The 18,049-nt window shown below is 56.6% G+C and overlaps 1 protein-coding gene across 2 annotated transcripts; it reads right to left on the bottom strand.

Annotated features, from left to right (window-relative positions):
* Positions 1-800: 800 nt before the first annotated feature.
* TTYH1 (tweety family member 1) lies at positions 801-16,732 on the bottom strand. 2 transcript variants are annotated; one of them, XM_081032835.1, is made up of 14 exons: positions 16,499-16,731; positions 13,547-13,725; positions 11,486-11,597; positions 10,506-10,726; positions 7,985-8,080; positions 6,603-6,675; positions 6,092-6,167; positions 5,552-5,607; positions 5,301-5,393; positions 4,993-5,085; positions 1,733-1,875; positions 1,554-1,599; positions 1,241-1,321; positions 801-1,120 (listed from the first exon to the last, which is right to left on the bottom strand). In XM_081032835.1, exons 1-13 carry the CDS (start codon positions 16,622-16,624, stop codon positions 1,283-1,285), a joined length of 1,353 nt encoding a protein of 450 aa, XP_080888961.1. In that variant the 5' UTR covers positions 16,625-16,731; the 3' UTR covers positions 801-1,120; positions 1,241-1,282. The 2 variants fall into 2 exon arrangements, with proteins under 2 accessions (XP_080888961.1, XP_080888960.1); XM_081032834.1 differs by lacking the exon at positions 1,554-1,599 and having other exon boundaries at positions 16,499-16,732.
* Positions 16,733-18,049: the final 1,317 nt, after the last annotated feature.

Here is an 18,049-nt window from a genome sequence, read left to right as displayed (position 1 = left end):
TGTAGAATGTTAGCACTCCTTTCATTTTATGAGAACTAGGTGGTGAAAAAAGTTTCCGGTAGTTTCAAATTGCACTTCGTAATTATCAGGGTTTGAACATCTTTTCATCTGTTCACTGGCATCAGGATTTTCACTTCATTGAATGATCCTGTTAATTGCTTGTTTTTAAGTTGTCTTTTTCTTGGTTTATAGAATCTTTGCAGGTTACACATATTTCTTTGCTGTATGTGTTAAACACACACAATTTTCCTCAGACTATCAATTTCTATTGACTGTACAGTATTTGTTTTCATTCCACAATTTGTCAAATAAATGACCTTTCCTTTTCCAGCTTTAGGATATCTTAAAATCCACCCCTGCAAGCAAGATATACAATATACAAAATTCTCCTTTTTCTGGAAATACTTTGGTCCCCTTTAGATGTGTCACCCATCTTGTACATACGTAGAGCATTTTCTTCAGATGGAGAGCCAATTGTGTCAGCAGTGCTGTGAAACTAACCAGTCCTTTCACCCTGACTTAAAATATGTTTTCTGTCATATATATACACACCAAATCTATTTCTAGGCTGTCTATTCTGTTCCGGGGATGGCTGTCTCTTCTGTGTCAGGACACATGTATTGATTTTAGAATTGCGGGGAGGAAAATTTGTTTTTTTAAAGAAGAGCAGTCCATTTGGAACTGCCACAGAGCCTAGCCTGGAGCAGAAATGCCTGGCAGCCAGGAGGTTGGGGTGAGGGCGTCTCCCCAACTCAACCAGGAAGCCAGATCAGGGAGGAGAGAAATAAGAGGTACCCAGCTGCTTGTAAAATAAAGTCTTCCCTTTTATTTCAAACCAACCCATTCCCAAGTTAGTGCCACAAGTTGCGATCAAGGACCCCAAGCCCACAGAGCATGGTGGGGGTGAGGGAACTCATGTCCCTTCAAGGATGGGGCCCCCTCCCCGGCCAGCCCCTGGCCCTGGCCTGCCCCTTAGCCTTCTCCCAGGGTTAAGGACACGTAGAGGGGGCAGGGTGGCGAGGCAGTCCTGTTTGGGGTGTCCGTGGCTAGGGGTGATGTTAGTGGTGGGAGCCCACTCAGGCTGGGTTAGTGGGGTCTTCTCCAGCAGCCAGGGAGGGAACTGCAGAGAGAGGCAGAAATAGGGCACCAGATGCTGGCAGGAAGGCCACCACTGTGCCCAGAGTGGGAGAGGTGAGTGGAGGCCGGCTTCAGGAGCTGGGGTGTCACTTTGGAAGCTTACCGGAGAGGGGGAGCAGCCTCCAGTCTGGCATGGAAGAGGGGCTCAGATAGACGACTGCCACTGCACAAAGCGCTTGGATTCCTGCAGGGGATTTGGGGTTAGAGGAGGCCATGATGTAGGATCTGGCTTTGTAGTGTGAGTCCCCAGTCTCCTCCCTTAGACCTGGGAGTCCAGCCTCCAACCCCCTCCCCTAGACCCAGGAGTCCAGCCTCCAACCCCCTCCCCTAGACCCAGGAGTCCAGCCTCCAACCCCCTCCCCCAGACCCAGGAGTCCAGCCTCCAACCCCCTCCCCCAGACCCAGGAGTCCAGTACCTGAGGGTTGAAAGGGTCATCATCGTCTGTGTCATCGTAGTCGTCACTGGGGTGTGAGGGGGCAGTGGCAGAGGAGGAGGATGGGGGAATCTATCAGGACACTTCCCCCTCAAACAGGGCCCCCCTGAGAGTCCTCCCCCTGCCCTTTCCCCCAGGACCCTGCCTTCTCCCCTCCTGACCTGGGCGGGAACAGGGCCCAGGCTCGTGGCAGGCTGCAGAGGGCTGTGGCCAGGGCCCCTGCAGACAGGAGGGAGAAGAGCAGCAGGAAGAGCAGGCCTTCCAGGGCATCTTCGCACAGTCCCCGCAGGGCTGTGCCATAGTCCTGGGGTGGGCGGAAGACAGCATCAGCAGGCATGCCCCTTCTCTCCCCCAACACCGTATGTCCACCTGGCTGTACAATGCGGGACAAGTCACTCAACCTCTCTGTGCCTCCTCATACGTGCTCAGCACAGCGCCTGGCACAGGAAGCACTCAGGGCACACAGTAGGCACTGTGATCACTGTCACTATCATAGCCGCAGGTATGAACCCAAATCTTGGCCTCTTGTCTGTCACTGTGCCCCCAGCCACCACACCAGCTTGGCCTTGGTCCGGGGCAGGGCTTCTCGACTGGCACAACTGACACCGTGAGCCAGGCCAGTCTGCAATGTGGGGCCAGCCTGTGCACTGTCAGCTGCTGAGCAGCATCCCTGGGCTCCACCCTCTAGATGCCAGGAGCACCCCCTCCCCAGTTGTGACAAATGTCCCCACTCATTGGCCAGTGTCTCCTGGGCAAAACCCCTGGTTTAGAAGTTCTCTAGAACAATTCTTAGAATCACTCGCACATAACGCACACTCAATACATGCTGGCTGCCATCGCTTCACCCTGGAAATGAGCAGAACACCCCTGTACTGACTGCCGGCCGCCACTCATCAGCAAGGATTGGCCCTGGGACACTTCAGTAACCAGGTCCCCGAAGGCCACTTTACACCACACGAGCTGGTGAGAGGCAGTAGGCGACAGCAGAGGTGGCACCTGCAGGACGGAGCTGTGCTGACAAGAGGTCTGTGGGGGCTGGGGTCCAGGAGCCCTGAGACAGGCCTCAGGGCTGCTGTGGCCTCTTCAGGAGAGGGTGCAAGGGGGGCCACACAGCCCCTGTAGGTCAGGTGGGGGGCCTTCACCTGTGTGCAGGACATCACTGGAGGGTTTTAAGCGGAGGAAGAACGGGATTGGATTGTGTTTAAAAGGCTCACTCAGCTGCCGGCTGCTGCTGGGAGGACAGATGGGGGTGGCAAGCAAGGGACAGGAAAGGCTCTGGCCACTGGGTAGGAGGCAAACAGGGCGAGGCCCAGGGTAGTAGCAGTGACAGTACGAGTCATCTCGGAGCCCAGATGAGTTTCACAGGAAGGGCCAACAGAACTTGCTGGGGAATGGCGGAGGGAGGTAAGGACGGGAAGCAGGAGGGATCTTACTAGATTTCTGGCTTGACCCCCTGTGTGGGGAGTGGGGGTGCCTGGTACTCAGCCAGTGAAACCTGGGGGAGGGGCCGTCAGGGCAACGGGGAGTTCTGCTTTGACTGGATCAGGCACATGCACAATGTCCTTTCATCCAGCTAACAGTCCTATAAGGCAGAGATCAGCTCCCCCTCACATTGCTGCCTTTTGCAGTGATGGAATGAAGCCCAGAGAGGGCAAGCCACATGCCGTTACACAGCCTGGAAGGGGCATAGCTGGGATTGTCTGTCAGGTCTATCAGGCTCCAGAGCCTACCCTCTTGCCACCTCATCCCTAATGTCCCTTGTCCTGATTTTAATATGTGGGGATCCTAAGACCCAGACAGGAAACCAAGGCCCATGGTCACATGCTGAATCAGCAGAGGGCCGAGAATCTGACCCACTCTTCTCCCCACCTCCTTCCCTCCTTCACAATGAACCTTGGGCTGTAATCCAGCCTAGTGTCTTCCCGGACCATAGAGAAATGCGTGGATCCCAGTTTGCTCTTGAAAAGAACAGCACAGCCTTTGAGGATGCCCCTCCCTTCTGAGCTCTTGTAATTCAGCACTTCTGACTGTTAATTCAGTGCCCCCAATGCTCCCATGTTAGAGTGCCGGTTTCAGAAGCTTTGGGGGCAACAGGAGCCATTGAAGGGATGTGAATGCAGCAAGGAGCAGCTCAGACCCATCCTATAGAATAAATGGATCCCTCCGGAGGTCGGGGTGCCAGATGGGACAAAGGACACCCAGGCAGACTTGAATTTCAGATGCCCAACAACAACATAAAAAACAGCGCAAGTATCTCCCCAGTGTGGCATGGGACATACCTAAGTAAAAAGGTATTTGTTGTTTGCTGAATCTGGCAGCCCCAGCTGAGAGCCCATGGGGGCACAAGTGGGAAGGGGAAGAAGCATGTGTCCTCTGGGGAGAGACAAGGCCTGAGCTCCAGCACGCCCTTGGGGGTTGGGGCCGTGGATGAAGACATTGAGGAAGCAGAAGGAATGAGACCACTGGGTGACTGCCTGGCTGTGGGGGCTCAGGAAGTGAGGGGGCAATGACCCTGCCTGAGGTCTCTGTCACCATAGTGTGCCTGGGCCGGCTCTGCAACCTTCGGCAACCCAACCCTCTGTACATTATCGTCCAAGTGTGTTAGACAGGCAGTAACAGCAGTTCCTTCTTCATCGTGTTACTAAGGAGGGCTTGGCGAGTCACCAGCAGAACCCACACTCAGTAAAGCCCAAGTGCATGCAAGGTGTCAGAGAGAAAGACTGATTTTTTCCTTAACCCTCACGACCGTCCAGTAAACAGGTACCATCTCCCTCACTTCACAGGTGAGAAAACCGAGATTCAGGGACATGGCCACAGACCCTGCTTCAGACCCCAGACTGGCAGGAATCTGCGGGACACCAGGCACTCTTCCTCCTGGGTGTCCTGCTCACCCTGCCTCAGCACGGTAACAGCACGCTTTACAGATACTCACCTCTGTAATCCCAGTTTTATAAGTGAGGAAACAGACACAGAAAAGTTAGTGACTTGCCTGAGGTCAACAGTGGGGACTGGAACCCAGGCAGTCTTGCTCCAGAATTCACTAAGCTAAATAGCCAATAGGAGGGGCAGAGGGAGGAGGAGGGAGGGAGGAAAGAGGCAGAAGAGGAAGAGAAGGAAGGAAAGAGTAGGAGGGCTGGAGGGGCTGGGAGAGATGAGGATGGAGCCAGGGATATGGGTAGGGAGAGAGGGAAGGAGGAAAAAGGAAGGAATATAGATGGTAGATGGATAGATAGGTAACAGCTAGATCGAGAATACCACCTATATGATAGATAAATAATAGATGAATAGAAAGATTTCTCAGGGGCAATGGGAGGAAGGCTGGCAGGGTTGGAGGAGGGGAAAGAGGCTGTTCAGTGGGTACCGGTCGGGTCGGGTGGAGGCTCCCCTTGGGAGAAGAATTTGGGAAGGGGACAGAAGTCACCTTGTGCAGGCTTCGACAGTGCAGTAGTGCCACCAGCTGGTGGAAGTTTCCTTCAGTCACATTCAACGTCTCCTCCAAGGACAGCAGAGGCTTCTGAGGTGGGAGAAAGGTTGTTATCCTGCGTACTTCGGCCTTCTAAGCCTGGGCCCCGCCTCTTTCCAGGCCCCACCCACAACCAGAGAGCCACCCATTTTAGTACGCCCCACCCACACCCTACGGACCACGCCCATCGAGACGCTCCCCCCTGCAGTCCCCACACTCGTTCCCTGAGAGGCGGGGTATATAAGAGGAGCGCCCAACCCGCGGACCTGCGCGGAAGGGAACTGGGGCACAGCTTCTCTCTCCAGGCCCTGTAGCTGGGAGTGGATGTTGGCCAGAGCTCGCTGGGACAGAGTCAGCCTCTGCGGGAAGACAGAGGGAGGGAGGAGGACCCAGTGGTCCACTCCTCTCTAGGGACACAGGACTGAGGCCCCTGGCCCCTTCATCCTCCCCCAGAACCCCTAAGCCCAGGACCCAGCCCCGCCCTCTTCCACCCCGTTCCCTTGCCCGAAGCCCTAACCTGTTGAAAGGGGTTGGAGACGGCCTGATTGCAGAGGAAATAATAGTTCAGGATGTCTGAGGCAGGAGGGGAAGAGGGGGGAGGCCGTGAGCCTGGGCCCAGGGCCTCTCCATGGGGGAAGGCCAAGGGAGCAGGGCCCTGTCTTTCCACCCTCAGGGCCAGGGGCCCCTCCCCAGCTCAGGACTCTCTTGTGGTCCCAACAACCTGGCATTCTGAGACCGGCCACCAGCCCCGTCCCTAAACTCTTCTGCTCAGGCCACAGCCCCAAACAAGCTGGTCTCCACACTCCCTGGGAAACCTTGACTAAACCGCTCCCCCCAGTTTCTCCAAATGACCAAATCCTTCATCCCTCAGGCCCTGCCCTTTCTCCTGAGTCCAGCATCTTTATCCTCCCTCTTTTCCATTCCACCAGGGAGGTGCTGAGAGCTTTGGGGAACCAGGCTAGGCCTGGCTGATGGCTGGGCACCCCCACCCCACCCCAGGCAGGGCTGAGGACAGAGGCCTGAGGATCCAGGGTGTGCACTGGGCCGATGGGGTCACCTGAGCCGAGCCCAGTCTCCTCCTGGGTCAGGTTCAGAACATAGGTGTCAGGACTGGAGCAGAAGTCACTGAGGCCCTGAGGGAGGCAGCGGGAAAGGGGCTCAGACCAGAAACTGCCCCAGTGCCACTCTCCCACACTCAGTGCCCCCAGCCTCCTCCCTCAGACCCGGGAGTCCAGGTCCCTCCTCCCTCAGACCCAGGAGCCCAGGCCCCCGGCCCCTCCTCCCTCAGACCCGGGAGCCCAGGCCCCCGGCCCCTCCTCCCTCAGACCCGGGAGCCCAGTCCAGGCCCCCAACCCCCTCCTTCCATAGAACCCAAGCATCCAGGACTCCAGCCTCCAGCACCTCAGGATGTAGGAAACTAGCCCCAAACCTCAGATCCTATGATCCTGGCCCCCAAGTCCTTCCTCTCAGGACCTAAGGCACTGGACCCCACCCACCCCAGGATTCAGGAGTCAGGGCCTCCAGCCTTGCTGAGTCCCAGAGCCCAAGGACCTGGCCCCTGTACTCACCACGGCTGTGGCTGCCTCCAGGCCCAGGGAGCCCCAACTCAGGACAAGAATCACAAGACTCATCACAGTCATCCTGTGGGGGGAGAGGATTGGACTTGGGGTTTTTGATCTCCCCACCTCACCTCTTCTTTTTCCCCACCTCAAATCCCATCACAGCCCACCCCCCAACTCTGGAGCCTGGAGGATCAGAATTAGGGACAGAGAAGTTGATGGGGGGGTGGACCTGTGGTTGGTGACATCAAACTGAATATGTAGCCCTGCCCAGGGGCTGGGGGACTAAGAAGTGCCCTAGAGGGCAGGATCCCAGCCCTGCTCTGCTCCCATCTTCTTCTGGGACTCTGGGGAACTACTGCCCACTGCTGGGCCCCATTTCCCGGCTTTGAATTCTATAGGACCCCGCTTTTCCCAAGCATAGTCCCAGATTCTCCCAGAGCTTGGTCAGCTGCCCAGTTGCCCAGACTGTTTCTCCCAGGAATGGAGACAGTTCCAGGGCTGAAATCACCTCCAGGCTTTTCTCTGGGTATGGGGCTTGGGGGGTCAGCACTGGAGAGTGGCCAGCAAGCAAGAAGGGCACCTGGGGGACCCAAACCAAAGGTCTGACCTCAAGTCCCAGACCTGAGTGCCTAGGCTGTGTTACCCTGGATGGGATGGCAGGACCTCTCTCCCCAGGGGGAGTGTGGAGACAATGGTGGGCACTCACTCACCAGTGCAGCTTCTCCCCACCCCCAGGAGCAGGGAGGAAGCAAGGGCTCCTCCAAGTGGGACAGGCTGGCCTGGGTCGAATCCCAGCTCCAGTACTTCCTGGCTGGCTGGCTAGTGGTCCCACCTGTCTGAATGCCATTCTCCCTCTCTGTTAGGGGAGAAGGAAAGTGCCTCCTGATAGGGTTGGTGTGAGGGTTCCATAAGAGCATGGGGCACACAGAATAAGAACGTGGCCCTGCGATTCTGCCATGCCACGTCATGGCCATGCAGCCTGGATGTGGTCGCCTCCTGCCTCAGGTCCCTCATCTGCAGGATGGGCATCTGGTAGACACCTCCTTTATGAGGATGTGTGACAACTGAAGGAGTCAGCATGCATGGCCTTCAATAGACGTCAATGATCACCCTCATCCTCAGTGCATTCTAGAATTTCCCGAACTTCCCACTGCTAGGCGGCCTGTTTGCAGGTCTGCCCATCATTCCTGGGCAGCTCCAGGTCTGATTTCACTCTATGTGCCCCACCCACACTGGGAACTCCGTGGAGATCGTAGAGGTTTGTGGGACAAAGGAATGAATCATTGTAAGCCTGGGGAGACCTGTGGTCCCTCTCGCAAGAGGGCTGTGGGATGGAATGTGGTCCCCCTGTGCTGTGACATGAGCCCCCGGAGAATGCCCAGACTTACACAATCACCAGCCACTTGCTCTGCTTTGCCAGGCCCAGGAGGGTGAAGAGGCACACCAGGAGCTCCAGGAGCAGCAGGAGAACGTAGGCTAGCCACCTGGGGGTCAGGGGGAGGGGGGCAACAGTGGTGCTGCTGAAGCAGCAAATCCAGCCTTCAGGCTCACAGGCTTCCAGACTTGGTAGAAGGCAATGGCACCCCCACGGTCCACCCGGCCATGTGACTTTCTGTCATCTAGGTCTCCAGGCCACAGCCCAGCTCATCTGTGAAATGGGTGCACTGGGAGGCGGGTCGTCCTAGCCTTCTAGAAAGAGCTCAGGTCCGAGGGTCTCTGGGACAGAAATTGTGTGATTTGCCACAGAGCCCCAGTCCCCACTCCCACTGCAGAACATAAAGCAAGTCTCTCCCAGGCATGCACCCAGCATAACATTGCACAACCTAAGGGTCTCTACTTCCCGTGTGTAACTGCCTCAGTAACTTTGCCTCCCATGCCTCATTTACCCAGCCTGTAACATGGGGAGAACGATGACACCCACCCCAAAAGTTGTGGTGAGGATAATGAGTGAGAACCTGTAAATTGCTTAGAAGAGGGCCAGGCACGTGGATGCACTTAAATATTAGCTTGAACGTTAAATACTATTTAACAGTTCAGTATTATCGAATAATTAATTCACTCTGATTGGAGAGGAGAATGCTCATGAGGCCAGAGCAGAGTGCCTGGCATGTAGTAAATGCTCAACAAATAGCAAGTTCTCAGTGGCCCCACGTAGCTGAGCAGAGGCTGGGGTACCGGAGTGGCAAGAGAAATGCCACCCCCTCTGCAGCAGCCTCTATTTGGAACTCTGCAGGGGCTCACTCTGCCCTCCTTTCCTGGACCATTGGAGGGTTAAGCTCTCCCAGGGAAAGGAAAGCTGGGCCCAGTGACTCCAGGGGACTTCCATGCCTTTGCTTTCCATGTCTTCACTGCCAGCTCCTGCCTCCAGGCTTCACTTCAGTCCGGGGCAGGCAGCCCATCCTGCTCTAAGTGGCTATGAACTCCTGTTGTAAGCCTCCATGAACTTAGCCAGCAAAGCTCTCCCTCCCTCAGGGGCCAATTTCCTTCCAATAAACTGGCCATGTTGGTTGAGGGACTCAAAAGTGCCATGAGGAGTAAACTCTCATATTGGTGCATCCAGAAGGTATTTTCTGTCTACGGTGGGTCCGCTCACCCTGGTGTAGTCTGCATGTTGGCTACCCCCAGCTGGCCTGGAAGGGGGTTAAGCCCAGTGTGTGTGGCCCCTGGGCTCGGCCACCACACAGAACCTGGATTTGCTGGGACCCAGGCCTGCCTTGTGCCCCACGAGGCATCCTCTTCTCGGCCTGCGCCAGCCTGGGCTGCCTCCCTGTGGAGCATAGCACCCAGGACCCAGTCTTCCGTCTCTGACTCCACACCTGGGCCAGGCCTTTGGAGGGTGTCAGATGAATGAGAGAAATAATTTCTAGTGGATGAAGCAAGGCAGAATTCATTATGGTGGCTGCCAAGAAGGGTGGTATTCTAGATGTCTGCATAACTTGTTTCTCCCCTCCTCCAAATGTCACCTCCTCAGTGTGACCTTCCCAGACTCCCAATTCAAACATCAGCCTCTGTCCCCAGCCCACCCCCTCCCTTGCTTAACTTTCTCCAAAGCTCTTTCTACCCACCACCTTCCAACATTATGTTTTACTCATGTTTCATGTTTTACTCGTGTGTTTGTTTCTTATTGTTACACCCTGGAAGCCAGGCGGGAATGGCTGTCTGATTTGTTCATGGCTCTGTCTTATAAAAACCTACATTTTACAAACAGCTGTGTAATGTGTTTTAGTCGCTGTTGTAGACACTGGACCAGTGTTGACTCATTGGATCCTCAACAATCGAATAAGTGGGTTTACTGCCCATTATTCCCATTTTACAGATGGGGACACAGGCACAGAGATGGTGAGGACTGGTTTAAGGTTCCATGATTAGGAAGTGGATGTCTGGCTTCAGAGCATGTGTTTCCCTCCCCCCACTCCCACCCCCAATGGGAGTGCCTTCTCACCAGAAGATGCTAAATAAATGTTTGTTGAATGGTACATGAGTTAGAGGGATGACTGAGGCAGTGAACTAATTAACGGGCTGGTCAGGGAGTGAGCTCAAGACTAAACTAATGAGGAGTAAACTAAGTTGAGGAGTAAATGAATTCATGAAAAAATGGAGGGAGTGGGTGAATGGATGAATACTTGGGTATAAGGATGGGCATCACTTGGTCCCTCTCTCTACGCCAAGGTTTCTCAACCTTGTCCCACTGACACATGGGACAGGTCCTCCTTACTGGGGGAGACCGTCCTGTGCACTGTAGGGTATTGAGCCACATCCCTGTTCTCTACCCACCAGATGCCAAGAGCACCTCCTCCCCCAGTTGTGACAACCAATCATGTTTCCAGATGGTGTTGGATGCCCCCTGGGGCACAGTAACCCAGGTTGAGAAACCTCTGCCACGACAGGGTAGGAGGAGTGGTCACCTACCTGTATTCGTCCACAAAGGACACATCTTCGGCCACCTGTAGGGGGCTCAGGGGCACTCCCTGCCAGAAGGCCAGCCCCTGGAGCTGCTGGGCCACAGCCTCTGCCTGCCGCCGAGCCCCCCGGGTGGCAGCCACCAGCTCTGTGCGCTGTGTGAACACCTCTTCCAGAGTGGTAAGCTCCGTCCTCACGGCCTCCCCCAGCCTCTCCACCGTCTCCAACACCTGGGTGCAGGGGCCGGTCTGGGGTCAGGGGAGGGCACTCTCAAGGTGCACAGGGTTGGGGGACAGGGTTGTGAAGTAGGAGCTACATCCAGGGCTAGGGCATCTGTGATCAAGGAAGGGGAGGGCTCTGCGGTTTGTCTGTGGGGCTCTATGGCCTCCATCTGGAACTCTGAGTGGTCAGTGGCTTTAGCCCTGGGTAGAAATTCAGGCCCCAGAACGGGATTAAGTCTGGGGTCCTAGGTCTGATGCTGGCAAATGCTTTCTGAGTCTGGGGTCCTGTCTGGGTTCCATAGTCCGGGATCTGCACGGATGTGAGATCTACGGTTTGAAATGAGGCTGGGTCTCATCCTGGAGCTGGGGAAGAGAGTGAGGCCTCTTATCTGCAGCCTGGGTCTCAGCACTGAAGCCCCCAAGCTTGCATTTGGGCCAGGGATCAGGTCTGCATCTGACCTGAGGGCAGAGGCTAGGGCCACTGGTGACTGGTCTGTGAGCTGAAGGTCAGGACTGGGGCTGGTTGTGCGTTTGCATCTGGGTTTGAGCCGGAGTCCCAGGTCTGGGTTGAGGTTTGAAGGTCCTGATTTGCAGTCAGCGTGAGGGGTTTGCTGTACATTCTGAGGTCTGCAAGTCTGAGTCTGAAATTCTGAGTCGGGGTCTTGACTATGAGTTTGGATTCCGTTTCTCTGGGAGGGGGCCCATTTCCCAGTGTGGGGAACCAGTCTGGGTGTGGGTCTGGGGTCTGGCAACTGCCTGGCCCCTCACCAGGTGGTCAATGGCGCTGAGCGTGTGGTTGGCGTGCAGCAGTGCTGAGCTGAGCTGGGACACCCCATCACTGGTCTCGCTGTTGCCATAGAAACCGATGCCAATGCCCGCGCTGTGAGGAGGGAGGGGAAATCACAACGGATCCTGGGACCGTGGTGGTGGGGGCGCCGCCTCCCACCTTCTCACACACCCAATCCCATCTCCTACTCCCACCCCATTGGTCCAGTCTGTCGTGGGAAAAGAACGTCTCCAGCTTGGCCCCCACCGGTTGCCACGGTAACGGGAAGGCCGAACACCTCCAGCCCGAGGGACGTCATTGTGATGCTAATAGTGGGTGGAGTGGCAGAGGGGAGTGGGGCCCAGATTTAACTCCCACCTCACCGGAGCGGGCCCGGGCACACCCAGCCCCAGGATGACAGTTCTCCCCCACTAACGACAGCCGGCCCCGCACCCATCCCCTTCATCCTTTCCCAAGTATTCAGGCTCCGCAGCACCCGTCCCTTCTGGGGCCAGACGTCCCCCTCCTCCTCCCACCTCCACCCTCCTGCATCCTAGGGGTTTCTAAAAGTGCAGGCCCTCAGCCACCATTTCCTGGGGGAACCCAAGCCAGGAGCTCCCGGCCATCCCCCACCCCCCGGACCCAAGCGTCTGGCCAGCTGGGAGCGAAGAAGGGAATGTGGGACGATGGGCCAGGAGCCGGCGGCCCCGCCCCTCCGCGGCCAACATACAAAGCTCCATTGTGGGGCTTGAATCGAGTCCCACGCCCCCCTCCCCTCGAACTGCGCGTCCCTCAGTGGAGGGGCCAAGGCCAGACTGAGGCGGAGGGAGCCGGGCGCCCTCCCAGTTCCCAGCCCCGGCTGTGCAGGCCCCCACCCCCAGCCCTGGGACCCAACGCCCGCCGCACCCCCTCCCATTGTTCACTGTCCCACAAAGCTGCTCTTGTTCCCAGGCCGTGGGGACCGGCTGTGTCTCTCCCCCACCGGGCCTTTGTCCACCCACCTCGCCGTCCACCCCCATCAGTAGTGCCCCAAGAGGAAGCATCTTGGATATAGGCCGCCCAGCTGCCTCCCCCACATACAGCCCCAAACACACTGGTGCTCCCTGCAGTGGGGGGGGGGGTGGCAGAGCCCAGCCTGGGTGCTGGTGGGAGTATCGGCTTCCAGACCATTCCCCGGGGCCAGGCACGTCTCTCTGGGTGACCCGATCTGTGGAATAGGACAGGTGTCCATGCCCTTGTTGGGGTCGCCCTGCCCGCCGGGGCTGTGCTCAGAGCTAGCCCTTGGTAAAGCTGCGTTGAGTGCTCTTCTCTTCTCTCCCCTGGGGGTATCCCAGAAAAAGGACCCTGGGCTCCAAGGGGTTTGGGGGTCTGAATCTCCACTCTCTAATAGGGCCACATACCCTTGAAATGTTGCCTTCTCCCTCTCCCTGAACCATCCTCTTTCAAAACTGGGCATGAGGACCCTGAGTCCAGCAGGGTTACTGCAGGAGGCAGGGAGAGGGGCTCAGGTCTGGGCCCGGAGGTAGTCTGGATTATAAATACCCATTTGTCTTCTGGACTAGAACATCAGCTCCATGAAGGCAGGGATCTAGTCCAGCTTTGTCAGTCTATCCTGACACATAGTAGGAACTCAAGAAGTCGTTGTTGAATGAATGAATGAGTTAATGAATGACATCACTGGTTAATATTTAAAGCTGGAAGCGGGCACTGCTCCTTCTCTCATTCAATATTATAACTAGGAGGTAGATATTACCATAATGCCCGTTTAGAGATGTGGAAACTGAGGCCAGGAAAGACTCTATCACTCTGCCGGGTCGCAGAGCTATTCAATGCCAGAGCCACCAAACCCAGGCAGTCTGACCACTTAATTCTTAACCCCTATCTTGTCCTGACAGGCTGGCTGCCCTACAAAAGTCATGTCTCTTGAACCTCAGTTTCTCCATCCATCAAATGGGGGTAATTCTTCCTGCTGCTGAAATGGAATTCTAGGACACCACAAGAAGACAGACAGAGCACTGGGGGAGCCCTGTCCCCACTCCCCACCCACCCTGGGGCCCCATTACCAGCCGACGAGAAGGGCAGCAATACAGCTCCAGGTGACACAGCCTCCTCCAGGTGGGGGGCTCTTGGAGCCGGGGGGCTCTGGGGGCCGGCAGCAGCAAACGCGGATGAGGTAGGCAGCAATGAGAATGAGACTGAGGCCCAAACCCAGGCCAGCCAAAGCTACCACCAACAACAGGGCCTGGGAAAGGAGTGACATCAGGCCTCAGAGAGGCTCCGGGCTCTTTCTCTGCTTAGTGGGAGAATCTGCATCCGGGATCTCAGTGGAGGAGGTAGACATCCTGGCTAGACTGGGGGCCAAGCCCTGTGTTATTCAGGTTTGTAGGAAAGATGAGATCCCTGGCCTCACCCCTAGGCTGGCAGCTGGGGCTCTGTGATTTAGGACTGGGTCACTGGGGGGAGCTTCCAACTGGAGCGAGGCCCAAGTCTTGGGTTCCAGTTCTGCTCTGCCTGCCAATGGCTATGTGATGTTTGTCAGGCGCCCTCACTTCTCTGAGCCTTGGTTTCCTCCGCAACCAGGCAGTTGGATAAAGCATTCCACAGGACCTGCTGAGACCTGGATCCCTGAACTGCAGGGTCAGGGCGCAGATGAGGGTGCCTGTTCTTGGTAAAGTGTGCACAGCTGGGGGTGGCAGGCTTCCTCTTCCCTCCTCCCTACTCATCCTCCCCACTCACTGCTCACTCTCTCTCCCCTGTTGCTGAGCTCTGCACACCCACCTCAGTGTGAGTCTGTCACCCAGAGTCTCATGGGAAGGGGGGCATGTCAGCTGCTGTGACTCTGTGTGTGTGTGTGTATATGTGTGTGTGTGTGTGTGTGTGTATGCACGTGCACAAGACTCAGGGATGGAGACTGGGAGACTAAGAGAATGAAGACAGAGCAGCAGGGAAGGAGGCTCAAAGAAAAAGATAAGAAAAGTAGTCTCAGAAAAAGGAGAGACAGACAGAGACAGAGATGGAGTTGGAACAAAACGCTGGGAGGACAGAGGCAGGGACAGAAAACATGTCTAAAGTTGGAAAAGGCTTTCAGAATAATGGGGTTCTCTACGAGGCAGGATTTTACACTGGACATTCTGCAGCCCTGTCACCTTCAGATGCCCAGAGTGGGGCAGGGGTGTACCTGGAGCCACACAGCACGGTAGGGCTCCATCAGGACAGAATCAGACCTCTGGACTCACTAAAGCTGTTTCTCCTACACCAGTGTCTCTGCCTTTGTCCTCACAGTGGTATGTGTGCACACGCGTGTGTGTGTTGACAGTGGACAGTGTGTGGAGTGTTTGTGTTTCTGGCTGTGGGAATGGATGTAATATCTTTGAGTTTGACTGAATCTGCCTATTGTGTGTGTGTGTGTAAGTGAGTGTGTGAGAGTGTATGTGTGTCTCTATGGGAGCACCTGTATCTGCAGGTGTGAGAGAGATGTGTGGGTATTTGTATGTTTCTGGCATAATTCCTTGAGTCTAACTGGGTGTCTGGTGGTGTGTGTGAAACAGAGAAAAAAGGGAAAAGTGTATGTATGTGAGTGTGTGTCTGAGTGTGAGTGTGGTCCCCAGCTCCGTGTTGCCCCGTCCCTGGTTGTTTTCCCAGCTGTGCTCCCAGCAGTGACCTCCCTGGCGTTAATGTCCCCTCCTGGGCTGTGTGACTCTGCCAAGTATTCCAGTGCTATCACCCTGGCTGTTGATGGGGCGTGGGGGGGAGATAGGAGTGAGCTTGTGAGTGCCCCTGGCAGTGATGGGCTGGGCCAGGGACCCTGCATGTGTCTGTGTGGGCATCCGTGTGGGAAGGTCTCCTTGGCCATGAGCAGGTGTTGGGACTGGCTGTGGAGGTCGTGACTGTGTAACAGGGAGGCCGTGGGCGAGGGGCTGGCGGTCCCCATTTGGTGGGGAGAGGGCTGCGCGGAGCAGGCAGGGAGGAGCTGCTCAGGGCTGGCACAGCCGTGACCCAAATAGCTCAGAATGCAGCACACATCCTCCTCTTCGCTTCTCTGGGACCCCTCCCCCCTTCTAAGCTTTCCAATCCCCAGGCCCCAGTCCTAGGAGCTCCCCAGGACAGGTGGGAGGGGTCTAAGATCCTATAGGCAGGGCCTGGGACCCATCCCTGACCCCACCAGGACTCCCAGCCCACCCCTTATCCCCCACCCCGCCTCTGCAGCTCAGTCAAGCTTTGCTTATTAATCTCAAAGTCAAGGACTTGAATTAAACTGGGTCAGGGAACAGTTCTTTGGCCCCTGTTGGAGCTGACCCAGGCAGGGCCCCATTTCCCAGGGACCCCGGTTTCTGTAAAGGTTCCTCCCCAGCCCCACCCTCCGGACCCATTTTTGTCATCCTCCGCTCTTTAAACCTCATCTCACTCTTCCCCTTCCACGCCCGCCCTCCAGTGCCCTGACCCACCTTCTGTCCTAGGACTGGCTCCCAAGCCTCCTCTGCCAACATCTCCACCTCATTTTCCCACCTGGGCCCTAAACCCCTCACCCCCATTCACCATTTCTGGTCTCAGTCCTGTCCCAGAACCAAAACGGGGGGGGGGCACCCCCAGCCTTTTCCCTCTCCATCATTATCAGCTCTTCTCTCCTGCGCCCCACCTTCACTGGAATGCCCCATCCTATAAAAGGAGAGGTCACCTTTTAGGACACCTATCCCCCGATGACCCTGGAAGCTACCCTCCCAGGCAGCTGTCAGATACCCTGGAATCCAAGGGCCCTAGTCACCTCCCTCCTAAGGGACTCAGGGGTCCAGACCCCTAGCCCTCCCTTATTTAAGGATCAAGGGGTCTGGTCCCTCAGCGCCCGTCCCAGGGGAACCTCCAGGTATGGGAGCCGCGCGCTCCTCCTCCCTCAGACACCCCAAAGTCGGGGTACGGCCCCCAGCCCCGGGGAACGCAGGGATCTATCACCTAGCCCCCTACCCCCGTGGGAGCCAGAAGCGCTGGCCCCCAGCCCCCGCCCCGAGGCCCACTCCCACCTGCTGGTATTCCTGCTCCTGGGGCGCGAAACTGCTGGGCACCGGGCGGAGCTGAAAGTCGGCGCGGGGCAGCTGGTGGAGGAGATGCACCCAGGCCGACGGTCGGTAGCCCGGGGGCGCCCCCATGGCCCCCGGGGGAGGGCTCGCGGGGCCGGCGCCGGGGTTGCGAGAGCCTGGGTGGCGGAGCGGGGCGCGGGCGGAGCGGGGTCTGGCGGGGCTCAGGGGAGTGGAGCCGGGGGAGGGAGGGGGCGGGGGGCGGAGATTGGGGGAAGGAGGGGAGAGGCGCGGGCCGGGCGGGCGCAGTGCTGCCCCTGGCGGCTGCGGCGGGGACTGCGGCGCCGCGCGTCGGCCCCTGGCGTTCCTCCCCTCCCGGGACCGCTCCCACGTGCGGCCCGCGCAGGTAGCCCGACAGCCTCGTCCCCATGAGGCCGCTGATACTGTTATGTCACTCTACAGCATAACGATCCCTTTATCTTTAGGAAGAACCCTCAGGTCCGTGCAAAGGTCGCTAGTATTTGCGCAGCATTTTACAAATAATAGTTGCATCAATAAAAAATCCTCACTTTTGTGTATAAGCGCGCTCTCACCTGTAAACGATGCCTTCATTTCGGTAAAATCCCTCTTCTGCTTAAAAAGAAAACTAAACCAGCATAAGGACACAGCTTCTACACACCAATCTTCCTTTGAGGGTATAGACCACTCCAGAATGCATACCTGCATACCCATGTAAGGCCCCCTGGCATCTGCATAAGGACCCCTGCACCCCCTGCTCATCTATGCACGACCCCTCTCATCTTCATGAGGCCCCTGCCACGTGTTGAAGAACCTCTCCAAAGGATTACTTCCAGGTATATAAAGATACCACTGCCCCTTACCAATCACTACGGTTTATAGCCACTACGCATATTGAGTCTCACAGGAACCCACTGATGCCATGCTGATACACGGAGAAGTAGAGACCCTGTACCAAGTGGCATCTGGCCACTTTGATGTCACCACTCAGGCAGTCACTATGGGAGCTAAAACTAAGGTCCCCAGGAACCTGCCCCAGGGGTTTCCCCACCCCTGCAGAGCAGGGCCACACTTTCCCCTTGGGGGGAATGAAATGGGAGGGAGGAAGAAGGGGAGGTTAGTACTCTACTTATCTCATCCCAGTTTTTTGCCCCAGATTGTTGAGAAAGGGCTGGGGTCGTTGTGCATCCCATTACTAGAGAGAAAAATAATGATGGTGGTGATGACGATGGTGGCGGTGGTGGTGATGACGATGGTGGCGATGGTGGTGGTGGCGATGGTGGCGATGGTGGTGATGACGATGGTGGCGGTGGTGGTGATGATGATGATGAGGAGGAGGAGGAGGATGGCAGTGATGGTGGAGACAGGACAGAGTGAGGATAGCTGCCCCATGAAATGCACACACATAAATCCTCGTCACTTCCAGGGGGAGCTCAATGTTTTTTGTCCCTGCACCCTGCAATATGTGTGCATGCATACACACACACACACACACACACACACACACACACACACACGGTGTGCACACACACCCCACTC

The sequence above is a fragment of the Rhinolophus hipposideros genome (assembly GCF_964194185.1).
Source record: "Rhinolophus hipposideros genome assembly, chromosome: 21".
Taxonomy (NCBI): Eukaryota; Metazoa; Chordata; class Mammalia; order Chiroptera; family Rhinolophidae; genus Rhinolophus; species Rhinolophus hipposideros.
This window is presented reverse-complemented; position numbering and strand designations above follow the sequence as displayed.